The following is a 16,370-nucleotide window of genomic DNA, read 5'->3' on the forward strand; positions in this document are numbered from 1 at the left end:
AGGTCGGGGCTCTTTGTCCCCCTTGGCCAAATGAAAAGTGACAGACACCGGCCCCCTCTCTGTGCCTGTTAATTCAGGCCCCCAGTCCTGCAGAGCCTCTGGGAGCCACTAATTGCATCGAGACAAGCAGGAGCTAAGAGAGAGCAGACACATTATGTTATTAACGCTGGACAGAACCCAACACCAGCCATTTGAAAGGGACACTCCTTAAAGGGATAGTTTACCCCCAATTTTTTTTAAATTCTGTCATGATTTACTCACCCCCATTTTGTTCCAAACCTGAATGACACAAAATAAGATAGTTTGAGGAGTGTTGGTAACAGACCATTGGATGGACAAAACAACACTTTCTCAAAATATCTTCTTTTGTATTCGACAGAAGAAAGGTTTGGAACAAAATGAGTGAGTAAATGATGACAGAATTTTAAATTTTGGCTGCCATTCCACATCTCCACTCTGATACAGGGTCAGGGGTCACGTTCTCACAAGTCACAATGCTAAGATGGAAGTGCAAAGGAATTTTAATACCACCTCTGTCCTTTCTTGCTTGCTTGCTCTCTGGCAATGAGGAAGGAAACATGTCACGATGATGGATCTGAAATATTAATAAGTGTTTTTTCTATTCATTACAGGGTCTTAAACAAGAGGAGATTGTAAAGAGGCCTTGAAGTCTTCATCACGCTCGCATACTCTTCCTCAATCTACTTGCGTTCATCGCTAATTGGTCACTTCGTTGTCTTAAAAGTGGCAGAGTACGACACTACCAAGACAGCCACACAGCTTTGTATCCAAGCCAACATCATGAAAAGCACCTCCATGGTCGTCGTATTTGCCGTTTTGGGAGCTGCCGTCCTCCTCTCACTGCCAGCTGAGGGTAAGACAGTTTGATTATTGTAAAGTGTCTACACTTGATCATTTCTTCCTTCTCAGTGGACCATGCAGATGACAGTAGATGCAGAGTGTCTGTTTTGAATCACAAACCCCTATAGCAAACAAAAATGTGTTTTTTGTTTGGTTTCGTTTGAGTGAGGGAAGAAGGCGAAAACTGGAGATGACTAAAAGGGTCATCTGTTTTGTTTCATCTGGATGCACAATAGAAATGCAGCAGCAATTTATAATACAAACCAGCAGGAGAATTGATTTTGCCGTATTTGGATGATACCCAGTGTTTGCAGAAGCCTCACTGCCTTTTTTAATGGATGGTGGCCTTTAAAAACATAGCAGGATAATGGCATCACTTTTTATTCTCATCAGGCCCCGAAAGCACAGAATCCGTCTCTTCACATTTGCGATGCATTAGCGAACAAACACTATCTGCCAAGATATTCATCTGAATTACATTATTTAATTTTATTGATTTGAAGCCCTTGTGATCTTCTCTCATATGGGTCGGCAGTAATGGAGACTCTGTCTCCATTTCAGGTAAATGCAGGCATGAGGGACTGCACACTTCTTTTCTCTCAAATGACTCGTATTATCAGAATGTAATGGCCCCCCGTTAGAGACTGTTGTGTGACATTCATAGTCTTTAGGTAGTCCATTCATTTACTCAGCAGTGATTGTATTGGAGAATACACATCTTTGGGTGTGTGGAGAGGCCATTGGGGTCACATTTGACTGTGCATAGAAACAATGGTTTGGGTGATTGGTTTGAAAGTGTGAGTGTTTTTATATGTTAAGGAGAGGGTTGGGGGAAGAGGGTGTCAATGGGCAAGATTGTAAATGTGTATATTTTAGGTGAATGCTGTTTTTCCTCTAGGGTTTTACACTAGTGTGTTAATGAATGCAGTTGTTGGCTGAATGGAATGAGTGTTGAAGTTTTTGACAAAGCACAAAAAAATAGCTATGGAAAATGTTTTCTTTTATTTGGAATTTCTTAAAAATGGGGGTATATACAAAATTGGTTTAGATATGGTAAATTAGGTTGATAAATGATCAAATAAGGGGAAAAAACACGTACAGTTTAAACGTTTTTTGAAATGGGTTTCTTATGCTCAACAAGGCTGCATTATTTTTTTTATTATTAAAACTACAGGAAAATAGTAATATTATGAAATATTACAATTTATAATAACTGTTTTCTATTTTAGTATATCTTCAAATGTAACTTATGGGCTGAACAAAGCTGGATTTTCAACAGCCATCACTCCAGCCTTCAGCCTTATTTTTTCACATATCTTATATTATTACATCAGCTCTCTTTCAAGTTCATCTTAAATGCTCTGTTAAGTTCCTGTTTCATTGAAGCCCCTCCGTCTGAAATGCGTACGAAATGTGCTCTGATTGGTTAGCTGGCCCAGTGTGTTGTGATTGGCGAACCGCTTAGAGCGTGTTAAATATTAACTATGGAATTGTCCCATACCAGTTCGAGCCCGATTCAGACCCTGGGAAAGTTTTCGAACAAGATGATTGTGCAAAACCTTTGCTAGCACAGATTTTACAGGACTTTTCAGAGTGGCAAGTTCCTAAGGATCAAAGAAGAGCCTCGTAGCTAAACACTACATCAACATTTTAATGTTAGCTAGCAGGCTAGCGAAGGCAAACAACTTTGCCCTTTGTTTACATCGTAGCAATAACATAAATATTTTTATTGGATCTGTTAAGAGCAAAACAACAGGTAATAAAACATACTTACATGTTGTGATCCATAAACAACTGATTGTCCTGACAAAGCTGTCCTCCGTAAAATGTGCAGCACACAGATAAACTCTGTTGGGTTCTCTTTTTGCAAGCTGAAGCTTCTTTGTTCTGCTTTTTTTTTTTAAACAGGTGATTCCCCAGAGGTCTTTCTCACTCGTTGTGACAATTAATCTATACCACTCTCATGCTATACATGCGTCAAAGTAGCCGTAGCAACTTTTCTCTATTTATAGATATGACGAGACACGGGCATGTGATGTATGTACTGGTACGCAATTTCCTGGGAAATCCATCCTGCTCGGTCTAAATTTCTAAAATATAAAAATGTATAACAGGCTTAGTTACCATAGTGAATCAGGGTAAGACAAAAACACATGTTGGTAAAAGGATTGATGATGCATTGATGTATTGATTATTTAAATATTGTTAATAAAAAAAAAAAAAAAAGTTACATAGTATAGGCTACCTTTTAATCAGAGTTTTTGGTGCTTGTCATTTTGTAGACAGACACATTGCTATAGACACTGTCTGAATTTACCTGATGCTTATCTATAGCTGAAAGCTTAAAAAATAAGCCAAAATATTCAATAAATAAAGATTGTGGTGATGTGCAAATGCAAAACTTTGTCTGTGACGGGTACAGTTCTGTTGAGAACTGTGCCGTGTACTGTGTATATTTGCGGGCACAGATTCCATGTGAGCCTAGCTATGAGTCAAAGCACACTTAGTTACGTAATATTTTGCTATGCAGTCAACAAGTTTTTTCAGGCTACAAAACAACACTCAGCAGTTTTGCAGTGGACTACCTTTGTTGCTTAAAAATAGTAGATTCATTGTTTACATTTGACACTGGAGTATCTCAGAGGTCTTAATGTCTGTTTCTGTTTAGTTCTTTGAAGTTTATTTTTCTAAGTGCCTTTCTATTTCAGGGAATGATATCTTGGAGTCATAAACGCTGTCTATTCTTGGCAACATGGAAGCCATGGGAGAGAGCTTTTTCCTCCTATCAAGAATTAGAGTTACGCCTCTACGGAGTCTGTTAAGGAAAAAAAACTGATCGAAAGAGATTGGGAAGTTTAAATTACTGTCAAAGCTCACAACCCCACTACCTCCTTTTAGAGCTAAGCTCGTAATATTGTATACAAAAGGAAATGACCAAGGCAAATTGAAGTCTCTGGGGTGGGAATGCATTTTAGAAGCTTAATTTCCCTCTGTTTTTTTTTGGTACAACAGTTTAAAAGTTGTTTTTGTTCACTGCACTGACACAGTTTTAACCTTACAATTGTTTTGGAGTGGTCACTGTCTGTTTGTTAGGCTCTTTTTAAATATATTCTTCCTTCTGGTGTTCCCCTCCCTGTAAAGGAACAAAAGAAGAAATGGGTGCTGGCTGCCGGCAGCAATTTCTCTCACTCATAAAGTCAACCAGAGCCTTTAAAACAAAGGGTAACTACCCTCGGTCATTGCAAAGGTTCCTGTTAAATGGGGAGGGAGACTAGAGTGCCAATGAGAACGAGACAGAGTGAGAATTGAACTGTAGATGAATGCTGCTGAGCGTGTTTTGTAGTTTTTTCCCCCCCTCTTCTTTGTGAAAGCTGATCTGAGGGCAGGTCAACGTCTGACACAGAATAATCTCTCCTGACTGAATATGGCGGCATGTTCTTCTGAGAAATGTCATGTCATTCAACACATTTAACACAGGCTTGAGCTAATAAATGAACTATGGAATTTTCTGCCTACATTTTAGAAGGTGAGGTTGAGCACTTATAGGTTGAGCCCCATAGGACAGGAAAACCGGCAGCAGGACGTTATAGTTATAGAAAATATAGAAACCCAAGTAGGCTGAAATATAACATTCAAATAGAGGCATTTTTATTTATACAGTAAATTCTCAGAGATTGTGACAATAAATATTAAGCAAATCTAAAATTGTAGTTATGTCTAAATTTACTTGTAGCATTTAATACAATAATTTTTTTTTGTTGTAAACTTTTATTGGTTGATGGCCACTACATGCTTATTAATATTAGCTTTGAATAAATCACTTGCTTCAGTGTCCCTGTGCCCTCATTTCCCATCCTGCACTGCTCTACCACGCTGGGCCGCCCGCCCGCCCGGGCCCTACTACAGGAAGCTTGTTGAGTCTATTGTCGATGTTGTGAGTTTCCCTGACACTTTAACTATTTCCGGTATTGCACTGGCTGACAGGTAGCGAGCTAAATATGCCAAATGCGTGCTGCTCTCCAGGAAATAATCATTACTGCCTGACAATGAAGGCCTGTGCTGGTGTGCGTCACTGTGTTTTTCCTTGTTTTTGTAGACCGCAGGTTCTGAAGCATTTGAATAGAGGACTACGTTGAGCTTCTGTACGCTGACATGCGTGCACTCTAGCGAGCATATGTTCAGTGGTGCGGCACAGGGGCCTGTTAAAGGCGGTCTGAACTCTCACTTTTACAGCTTGCTGTTGGGTACTTGGCTCTAGAGGTGTCTCCAAGCCCATTAGAGCTTTACTTTCATTTAGGCATCCAACTTTATTAGTCTGTGTCAGGCAGGCCGTTGTTTTCCACATGTTCCCTTTTTTTCTTTCCCCTCATTCCATTTTTAACAAGCTGGTGTTCAAATAGTGCTGGATTATTATGTGTTGGGGGATTTGGCCCTGAAATGGGAGCCCATGTGATAATTATAATGATCGTTATTAAAGAGATGAAAGTAAATAAATAATAATGGCAGGTTCAGGTTAACGGCCACTTAAAGCTTAAGTCGCTCCTGCCAGCCCACAACCTACAGCCTGGCCTTTCCCCATTGTTCGGTTACTTTTTGTTGTAAACGTGTACATATTTTAATGAATAACCGGTGTAGGGATTAAATAAATAAATGTCTCTTATATTTAAGCCTCTCACAGAAGGGCAAACCTCCTACATGTCATTCCTCAAGGGGACATGATTCACATGTTATTTTGATGTATCTAATGGATACCCAGTGATGTATTTTGGAACAAGGACATCTTGGAGGATTTTTGTGTTTTTATTTACCCTCTCCTACGTTTCTGCTGCAGACACCGGGAGACTGACATGAGGACTAGTGTCTTAATTATAGGCTTGTGAGCCAAACGCCCTAGTAGAGACTTGGCTGGCTCGTTGCATCATTTCCTGTTAAGTCTTACTGCAGTGCTGAGAAATAATAGCTACACCACCGAGAACACATGCAGACTGATCGGTTTTATGTCATTTCTCCACTCCATTCGGTCTGTACTTTAAAATTTTACTTGCAGAACAGCTTCTTTGCAATCTTTTGTCACTTTTTGTACTTTATACAAACCAGGAGCATTTAGCATAGCTAATGTTCATCAAGGTGTGTGAAGTCTGTGAAGCACTCATATTCTCCTCTCGCCTCTTGACCAGCCTCCCATTACAGCTTCAATAGTGACTCTGAGCTGCCTACTCTACCCTTTGCTTTAATAGGGTCAAACCACAGATGTTTACCCACGAATTAAAGCTTCAGCTACTGCCTCATCTTACGCAGACAAAGTCTTCAAGCAACACAATGTCATGATATAGTGGGCCCTAAAAAGGATATAGACACTACCATATCACAAAAAAGCCATTGCGTTATAGAAATCAAAACAATTGGCTTTTGTAAAAGATGTTTAGCACACTTTTCAGTCAAGACATTGCCTTAGACACTTTCTGGTTGTTGGGTTTTGTGGAACAGTTAGGACTACACCGGTAGTTATTCTGTTAGGACGCATTTTTGAATGTGGGAAACGGACTGGAAAAACGTCCATGAAAAATGACATTGACAACACAAAAGAAGATATTTTAAAGAATATTTTAGCTGTTTCTGTCCATTTAATTAAAGTCAATGGGTCACAATGTTGATTCCCACTGACTTTCATTGTAAGGACAGAAAAAGAAAATCTTCTTTTGTGTTCCACTGTTCCACAGAAGAAACTCATACAGGTTTGGAATGATATTGGGGTGAGTAAATTATGACAGAATTTAACTTTTTGGTACTACTACAAACTTTAGTAAAGTCAGTTTGTGTAAGCATCCTTTTTGTACTTTCCACATGGTTTAATATTACATGCAATGGTATTCAGACCTTTTTAAGTGTGACTTATGCCTGGAACACATTGTATGATTTTAGGGTTTTCCCAGACAAAAGATGACCAATTGTAGTGACTTGTGATCGTGGCTCCTAAATGGAGCTAAAACTTACCTCAATATCCATTTGCAAAATTGCCATGCCAAGTTGGCCTCTTTTACCTAGCCATGACCACGTCCATATTCTCCTCTTTCGCTTCCTCCTCTTTTTTTCAGCGCACATAAAAACCACAATTGCCAAAATGCTATTCATCTCGCTCTGTTTGTTTACCACTAGCGCATGCTGATGATGCTTTATTATTCTATACTAACTTGTGTCGTAGCCTACAATTCAATAGGTGTCGTCATCGTACAGTCTACATACATGACACACCCAAGTTTATTAGATCCATGTCGTACAATGTGATTTAGTAATGATTTTGCTAAAATCGAACTGGCTAGGCAATGGCATTAAGTGTACAAATCACAGGGCCACTGTGATAAACTACAAGCTGCTTTACCCATCTACACCGTGAGATTTCTGATTGGCTTCACCTGTTGCTTGGGACTCATGAGCGTGCTCCACAGCACCTACACTGATTAGACATGTAACTGTGGAGTCCTGTGTATATGTTTGGGCCAACTGTATGGAAAATGGAGCCGAAGTGTCTCTTAAAGAGGCTGGCGCTGGAGTCTGAGCTGAGCTGCCTACAGGCTGGGAGAATGCGGTCAGCAGGACTCATTACTGCCTGAGTACTGCCAGACCTCAGACTCCACGGTGACGGCGAGCCACAATCAAGCACACATGTAGGAGCACGGCGATACTCTGTAGATTCTTCTCTCCGAGCCAAGGAAAAACGCAGAGAGGGGGAAAGAGAGCAAATGTATTCAGTGGCTTCATAATGTCAATGAATCACTTGGTGCCTCAGAGGTACTTCAGAGGAGATAGCGCAACAAGTCCCATCTGCTCTGATTTAGTAAACCTTCTGGCTCAAAACCTGTTTTATGTGTTTCAGCTCAGATAACATTCCTGAGCCCTGCGGTTGTTTGTGTGCCGCTGTTGTGGTCGCGGGAATTTAGCTCGCGCTTATCTGCGCATTGTAGCTGTTAGGACGTGTAGGGCTCAACACATCATAACAGATTAGCCTGCCTTTTACAGTCGCTCTTAAAAGCAGCCTGTGTTTCTGACTACACCGTTCGCATTCCTTCAATTTACCGGCCTCTCGCTGAGAGCAGGGATTTCAGAGCAATATTTTCTTTCTTTCTTTTTCCTGTCTCTATTCCACCATGTTTATGTTACCGGTTTCCACCTCCATTATCACACTGGGCCCTGTGTGACAGCATCGGCGCCTGGACTAAACTGTGAAGTGATCAAAGATATTACATCAAATGCTTTAGCCGGGCGTTTTGCATTTTGCCCAAATGGAGGGGGTCATGGGACAACTTCATGGCTTCAAATAAACATTTCTCATCTGCAAAAACTGAACTATGACACATAAACAGAAGATTTATATCGCTGGTCATTGCAGGAAACCTGCATATGAATGGAATGGACTGACTCATACACCAGGAGACAAAGTATTACATGAAAAGATAAAGAAAGGACACACTAGAGCGGACTCGGGAGTGTTTGATCAGTCTCCAGAGCTCGTGCCACTCGACCCGGTCTTCAACCTCATATTTACACACTATAATCCTGTCTCTTGTGTTCCTAATCTGGTCTTTCACTTTCCCTTCTAATCCCACTTCTCACCATTTCACCTTCAGGCCATTCAACAGAATGTTTCATGACACGTTCTTTTGTAAGCAATGTTCCACAAATTGACTTGGTGTTGAGTAACATCTTATCGTGTTTGACACATCTGTTCAGGATCCCTCTCAATAAAACTGATTATAGCCACTGCATTGTCAAGCACACTTTCATTCCTGGCCTGAGCATGATGTTTTTCCGCTCAGATCATTTCAAGTCCCTGGGTGAATCTCATGATGAAACATGCCCAGGTCATATTTCAGACTGCGATCAAAATGAAAGAAATTACAAAGTGCTGTAAGGAAATAAAGCCTGCATTCAGGACCATTACGATGTTTTAATATCCATTGATTGTATAAAATATACTTCATGGATTATAATTTATTAATACATTTAAATTATACAGATTTTTTTATGTACAGGTTTTATGGTGGTTTAAATGAAAATATTAAATTCTGGTATTTGTTTTTCCTGTAAGTGTTTCTTTTTTTATAGTAATTGAACATCTAATGAGAAATTTATTTTAATAGACCTTATTAAAAAGTGTTACAGATTATTTATATATATATATATATATATATATATATATATATATATATATATATATATAAATAATCTGTAACACTTTTTAATAAGGTCTCATTAGTTAACATTAATGCATTAACTGACATTAACAATAAGCAATACGTTTTTTTTATTTTTTTTTATGTTTGTTAACGTTATTTCATTTACAAAAAATGTCCATTGTAAGTTCATATTAGCTCAGGTCCTTTTGACTTAATGTTAATTTATACATTTGCTAATAAATTATTCAACTAAGATGAATAAATGATTTCAAGTGTTACTAAAAACTAAAACAAAACCAGAAATTAAGGTGATGCAAAATTGTGTGGGAAATTAAAATGTCTCAAAGGTCCAAAAAGGCTTAATTTATTTGTATCCAAAATCAAGTGTGCATGTTGTTTGATTTTGGAGTGTATTATGATCTGTACATTTATGCATGAGATTCACCCCACTACTTCTGCCATTCTGTTCTACCCTTTATGCACTCTTTCTGTCACAGATATATAGTCCATTTTTCCATATTGCTTCTTTCCACGTAGATGCAGCTGTGACTGCACTAAAAATACAGATTTATGAGTTTCTGATTATTGACATGACCTGCTTCTTCATTGATTGCACTGAATATGAATGTAGACATGTATTGAAGCAACATCTGATCAGGAAAAATGTATTTATGAATTGTGATTAACTGAATTGCGTGATTCTCCTGTAGATGTTTAACAAGCGGTTTGTTTATTCTCTTTCTCCGATATTATTGTGCCACGTCCTCTTTTAACCCCCCAGCTGATATCAGCTCTCAGGGTTTAAAGCGTCCTGGCTCCACGCTTCTGTGTTATCAGACTGTATATCACTTTAGTGGTCTCCACCCCAGCTGATAAGGCTGGAGGTGTTGCTGTCGTGTAACTCTGCTGATAGCAGGTAAGATCTGCCTACTGGATGGAGTTTGCCATTTATACTTGTTTTTATTTGTATCTCCTGCCCATTTATCTAATATTTATGTTAATTTTCAGAGATAGAGATGTAGGAGTCTAAGACGTGGGATGGGTCTGAAGCTAAGCTCTAGTAATGAGATCCTAGGTGTGGAATGTGGTGTTTTACTAAACAGCAGCATGCCTGTTTTAGTGTGGGCTTATTTTGACTGGGTTAAGGCATGCCCAGACCTGCAGGACAAGCAGCAGGGCTCTAAGAGGAAGCACCCACAGCAATACTTACCAAACACATGAGTCTTTGTGCCTGAGGCAATATGCACCCTGTCTGTCTGCGACAAATGCTCACACACTCAGACGGATCAGGTTACACCACATAGAAATCTCCGTTTCTCTCTCTCTTTGTGCACGTTTTAAATCCTTATCTCCCTCTTTTACTCACAGTCTATGGTGATCTGTTTTCCTCACTCCCACCTATTTATCTAAGATCCCTAGATTCCCTGCAGTATAATTCAGCAGAGGCCTAAGAGAATAACAGGAGATTTGTGTCCTTGTGGCTGTGGATTTTTTTTTTCTTCTTTCTTTCTTTTTTTTTCTTACACATTATCAGAGAAGAGATGTCACTGCAAGAAGGAGGGGAAGATAATTCGGATTTAAAAATTATGAGGGGACATGAATTTTAAAAGGGTTCATGTGTTCCTTTAGGTTCACTTATGTTAAAAAAGTTTTTTTGCACAAGAAAAACAAATGTATATGTGGAAAAGCTGTCATTTACAGACAAAGCATTATTAAATAATTTACATGTGATTTGCAAACTAGCTGCTGTCGGATCCAATACAGTTGACTGCTACTTCTGTCAACAAATGTTTCTTTGCAAACTGTGATTATAATGGCGAAGTGATTATAATGGATTCTGTTTGCGAAGTGATTATAATGGGTTATATTTTCTTTTGACGCGACGCTCGAATACGATTCAGGCAAGTGTCTCAGCCACTAAGCGACTGAATGCAAGTGGGTGCAATGATGTTAAACTATTCATCGATGTCTTGTCCTGGAGGCAGGCATATGCAAATGCATTTGCCCGTGTGACGTCACAAGTCGCCCAATATCAAAACGAGTCACTTTTGGAGATTGATTAAATAAATGCTTTGTTCATAATGTGGAGGACATTTTAAGCTCTGAAGCTTACGGGATGTTTTAATGGTACAAAGACATCTTGTATATCAAAAAATCAAGGCCAATTTGATTTCTCATGTCATGACCCCTTTAAAGAAAATAATGATGTGCACGAATGAATCATTTATAATAAATACTGCAATATTCCTTAAAAAAAGGATTGTCTATTTTGATTTTATAGTGACATTAATAATATGGTTGATGTGACTTAATGTTTGTGTAAATATTGAGCTATAATGATGAAGCTATTAGACACAGTCACATTCTAGGTAGTCATTTTTTTTTATTTCCCCTATTTCTAGGTGGGCAGAACCCAGATTACATGCTTCACGGCACTGGGGTCAAGCCCGGATCGGACCCAAAGAGACTCCAGACTGGGGACGGGTCCACCGTGGCCCCCGAGGATGCTGCCCGCTTTCTTAGCTGCTATTGCTCGATCCACTGCCCCGAAGATGCCACAAACAACACTTGCGAGTGAGTACACCATGTGCTTTATCTACTGCTCACAACAGCCACTTTCAACTTCCTCTAACTGCTCATCTAAATCACAACCACTGTGATTAAATGGTCTTTCTGTTTACACAGGACGAACGGCCAGTGTTTTGCTATCGTAGAGGAGGATGAGCACGGCGAGGCTATCCTCACCTCCGGCTGCATGAAGTACGAGGGCTCCCACTTCCAGTGCAAGGTAATACATAAATGGGAGAGTGAAGAATAGATGTTTAAGTGCTGAGGCATTATGAATGACTGAATATGGTTATTGTTGTCCAGGACTCTCCTAATGCTCAGGCCAGACGGACCATTGAGTGCTGTTCCACAGATTTCTGTAATAGAGACCTTCAGCCCACACTTCCACCTCCTATTCCAGGAAGTAAGTGGAACGTCCCTTAAGAACCTAAAAATAATAAATAGATGTGTGTGTAATTACACTTCCATTCAAAAATACAGTAAAAACAGTAATATTACAATTTTAAATTACTGTTTTTCATTTTAATGTTTTAAAATGCAATTCCTGAGATGGCCAAGCTGAATTTTCAGCAGCCATTACTCAAGTCTTCAGTGTCACAGAAATCCTTCAGAAATGATTGTAATATGCAGATTTGGTGTTGAAGAAACATTTCTTATTATCAGTGATGTGATCTCATTGTAATCCAGAGCCTCAGTTATGGAACGCCCACTTGCTGGCCTTTCTGATCTCCGTGACAGTGTGTTGCTTCACTTTGGTGGCCATAACTGTGGTGTGTTACTACAGGTGAGACTTTAATTTCATAACGACATGTTTATCCAGCTGAAATGAATGAAATATGCACTACAGTCTGTTAATTATTGACCAGCATACTGATAACACTGGCACAGACACACCTGTTTAAGATAGTCAAGGTAATTTAGCACCTTTTGTGCTTGATCTTAATGCATGGATATATATACTGTTGCTCTTAGTAATAAGTTACTGATCCCTTTGTGAAACAGCTTCTGTGATGTAACATTGTGTTGAAGGTGATGATATACTCTGTGTGGCTGTTTGATCAGGTATAAGCTACAGACGGGACGGAGGCGGTACCAAAGAGATCTGGAGCAGGATGAGGCCTTCATCCCAGTAGGAGAGTCTCTCAAAGATCTTATTAGTCAGTCAAGCACTGGCTCTGGTTCAGGGCTCCCCCTGCTGGTGAGGCACCGTTTCTGAACATGTTTTTTTTTTTTAAAAGACGGGGTTTGAAAGGTCATTGAAAATAGGAAATATCAGAGAATTTTAAAACTCTGATTTACGGTTATGTAAATTAACACAGTTTAACAAAAGTCTGGGAAAGGTCATGGACATTTCTTGAGTCAATATAAATGTTTGTAGTTATGTCCCATTAAATATTTTGAGTTGAATTACCCAATTCTTTCGATTCACAGGTCCAGCGCACCATCGCTAAACAAATTCAGATGGTACGTCAAATAGGAAAGGGGAGGTATGGAGAAGTGTGGCTCGGTCGCTGGAGAGGAGAAAAGGTGGCGGTGAAAGTGTTCTTTACCCGTGAAGAGGCCAGTTGGTTCAGAGAGACCGAGATTTACCAAACCGTGCTCATGAGACACGAGAATATACTCGGTAGGTTCCATCAAAAAACGCATAGTAGGCACTCCAGTACATATTGTATGTGAGCATTGCATTTTAATAATTTGATATGATACTTCCTTTGCAAAACCAGTAGAATAATCAGACAGAAATTTCATTTTTGTGAGAATTTACCCTTTAACATTCACACTCTTTCTTCCGGTCTTGCTCCAGGCTTTATAGCTGCAGATATTAAGGGCACTGGAGCATTCACTCAGCTTTTCCTCATCACGGACTACCATGAGAACGGATCTCTCTATGACTATCTGAAATACACCACCCTGGACACACAGGCTCTGCTGAGGCTGGCCTACTCTGCAGCCTGTGGCCTGTGCCACCTCCACACAGAGATCTACGGCACACAGGGCAAACCTGCCATCGCTCACAGAGACCTAAAGAGCAAAAACATCCTCATAAAGAAGAATGGCACCTGCTGCATTGCTGATCTGGGCCTGGCTGTGAAATACAACAGGTGAAGACACTCTACAAACTCATACTCAAACATGCATGCAAATAAAATTCCTGGCACACTGGCAATGACTAAAAAGTATAATAATAGAAGCATACTTCTTTTACAGCTAGTATGCAGTTGTTTGCAATAGTTTGAACACTTGTTTTTCTTTTCTTTTAGTGACACCAATGAGGTGGATGTCCCTCTGAGCACAAGGATGGGAACACGGCGGTACATGGCACCAGAGGTCCTGGATGAGACCCTAAATAAGAACCAATTCCAAGCGTACATAATGGCTGATATTTACAGCTACGGTCTCATTGTTTGGGAGATGGCCCGCAGATGCGTGACTGGAGGTACGGTCTGCATGTGTTAGAGTGTTTGAGGTTATAATAACGTATACACACTTTTCAAAGTATGTTTGTCTCTCCTTTATAAATATGTGATGGATTTGTTTTAACAAGGGCATTTTCTTTTATGTGCAGGTATTGTTGAGGAGTATCAGTTGCCATACTGGGACATGGTACCTTCAGAACCGTCCTATGAGGACATGAGGGAAGTGGTATGTGTTAAAGGCATGCGGCCAGTGGTGTTTAATCGCTGGAACAGTGACGAGGTAAGATCATCAAGCAGTTCAACACTGCTCAGATACACATTTTTATTGATATTGTGTTGACATACACTACCGTTTAAAAGTTTGGGGTCTGTAAGATTTTTTTATGTTTTTGAAAGAAGTCTCTTATGCTCAGCAAGACTGCTATCCAACAATTATTAATTTAATGTTTAATTGGGTATTTTTTAAAATCCAGAGTACAGTAACATTAAGTATTACAATTTAAAATAACTATTTTCTGTCATATTATATTTAAAATTGTAATTTATATCTTTGGCAAAGCTGAATTTTCAGCATCATTACTCCAGTCTTCAGTGTTACATGATCCTTCAGAAATCATTCTAATATGCTGATTTGGAGCTGAATTTTTATTTTATTTTGCTCTATTTAATATTTTGGTGGAAACTGGGATGCATTTTTTCAGGGTTCTTCGATGAAAAGAAAGTTCAAACAGTTCATGCATTTATTTAAAATAGAAATCTTTTGTAACCATTTAATTTTTGATCACTGTAAATTACAAATGTGCTTATAAGAAGTCATTGCGTCAACATTTAAGAGTACATTAGGCATATAGTTGATCTCATTGCTAACAGATGGATGCTAAAACCCACAGAACTTTTGATTTCATGGGGTCTTTAAATATCACTGCACTGTAATCATTTAATAGTTACTCTAAAACAACTGGTCTCTTGTCTCCATCTCCACACAGTGCTTACGGGCCATGCTAAAGCTTATGTCTGAGTGCTGGGCCCACAACCCATCCTCTCGCCTCACTGCTCTTCGAGTCAAGAAAACACTTGCCAAAATGGTTGAATCACAGGATATCAAAATATGATCAGTTTTCCCTCCATATGCCAGTCTGAGATGTATATCGTGGAGATATTTATGCTCACTTTATGAACTATTGCCTCAGTTCCTAGACAGACCTGTGGGAGCGCTGCTGAGCAGAACATTTGCCTCCCTGTCTGGCTGTAATTCCTCGTCCTGTTGCAGTTATGCTCTTAGTGTCATGTAGCACCCTCTGCTGGACAGTATGTGCCATAACGCATCCACGAGGAAGTAAGGACAACTGTTCAACAGGCATCATGACTCACACCATACCCATCGCCACCATTTTTCCTACTTCAGGCACTCTTATATATTGGGAGAGAATTGAAGAGCATATGGTGCTTTCTGTGAAAGCTGTGTAATACAATACATTTGTATGGAGGAGTGTCAAGGTGGCACCATTTGCCATGGGAGGACAGTAATAGAGCCATTTGGGAGAAGGCTTGAGGCTCTGTTATTGACTGACTTGAGAGGTGGACATATTTGGGGTGATATTTGGACCGAACCAGCCATATGCTTGGGATGTGCTCCAGTATGGCTAGTGTCAAAATGGTCACTCTACATTTGGACCATGTGCAGTTGTGGCCACAGAGAAACGTCAGAAAACGTGCCCTATTTAATTCTAATAACCCATATTGTCATATATGTATAAAAGAAAATGTCCCGTTAACTACATATTAATATTTTAATTAATAGCCTTTTTGAAGAATTATTCCTTCAACTGCTTTACTTTCTGAGAATCTGTCCATTAGATGTTCAAATACAAAACTGGGTGTTAGCGATAGGGTTTTTACTTTCGCAATGACCTGGAATGGATTTGTTGTTAGAAATAGAAGGTTCAGGTATAATGAGTAATGTGATCATAACTCCAGCTCTGGCATGAAGAATTCAAGTACCACCAGTCAAATATTGCCAACACTGCAGCCATAAAAAAAATCTATTCGTCTATTCTAGAAGATATAGTGACTTTCAATCACCCAGAATGGCAGATCTGATCTGCCTCATCGCAAATGGATGCCTACTGCTCCTGAATGCCTCATAACCGTTGTTTTGTTTGATCCTATAGCCTTCAAGTCAACCTCAGTACATCACATCTGATTTTGTTCAGTGTGAGATTGGATTGCTGTTTTCAATGCCTCATTTGAACTGTTTTGCCTTGAATCTAATGTTGTGACGCTTGGAAATCATATGACTCATAAATGTCGAATGTGATTGAATAATGCAAATGCATGTGCTATTTATTCA

At 39.4% G+C, this 16,370-nt stretch overlaps 1 protein-coding gene across 1 annotated transcript in view; it reads left to right on the plus strand.

Moving 5' to 3' along the window:
- bmpr1ab (bone morphogenetic protein receptor, type IAb) overlaps positions 1–16,051 on the plus strand; it is a 31,848-nt gene extending 15,797 nt beyond the window's left edge. The window contains exons 3-13 of the mRNA XM_079594821.1: positions 633–874; positions 11,438–11,609; positions 11,721–11,823; positions 11,907–12,006; positions 12,291–12,387; positions 12,666–12,801; positions 13,035–13,227; positions 13,408–13,705; positions 13,865–14,040; positions 14,170–14,300; positions 15,007–16,051. Of these exons, the coding sequence (XP_079450947.1) occupies positions 802–874; positions 11,438–11,609; positions 11,721–11,823; positions 11,907–12,006; positions 12,291–12,387; positions 12,666–12,801; positions 13,035–13,227; positions 13,408–13,705; positions 13,865–14,040; positions 14,170–14,300; positions 15,007–15,132 (1,605 nt within the window). The 5' untranslated portion in view covers positions 633–801 and the 3' untranslated portion in view covers positions 15,133–16,051. The remainder of the gene's footprint in view (positions 1–632; positions 875–11,437; positions 11,610–11,720; positions 11,824–11,906; positions 12,007–12,290; positions 12,388–12,665; positions 12,802–13,034; positions 13,228–13,407; positions 13,706–13,864; positions 14,041–14,169; positions 14,301–15,006) is intronic.
- Positions 16,052–16,370: the final 319 nt, after the last annotated feature.

This window comes from Phoxinus phoxinus, assembly GCF_949152265.1.
Source record: "Phoxinus phoxinus genome assembly, chromosome: 21".
Classification (NCBI taxonomy): domain Eukaryota; kingdom Metazoa; phylum Chordata; class Actinopteri; order Cypriniformes; family Leuciscidae; genus Phoxinus; species Phoxinus phoxinus.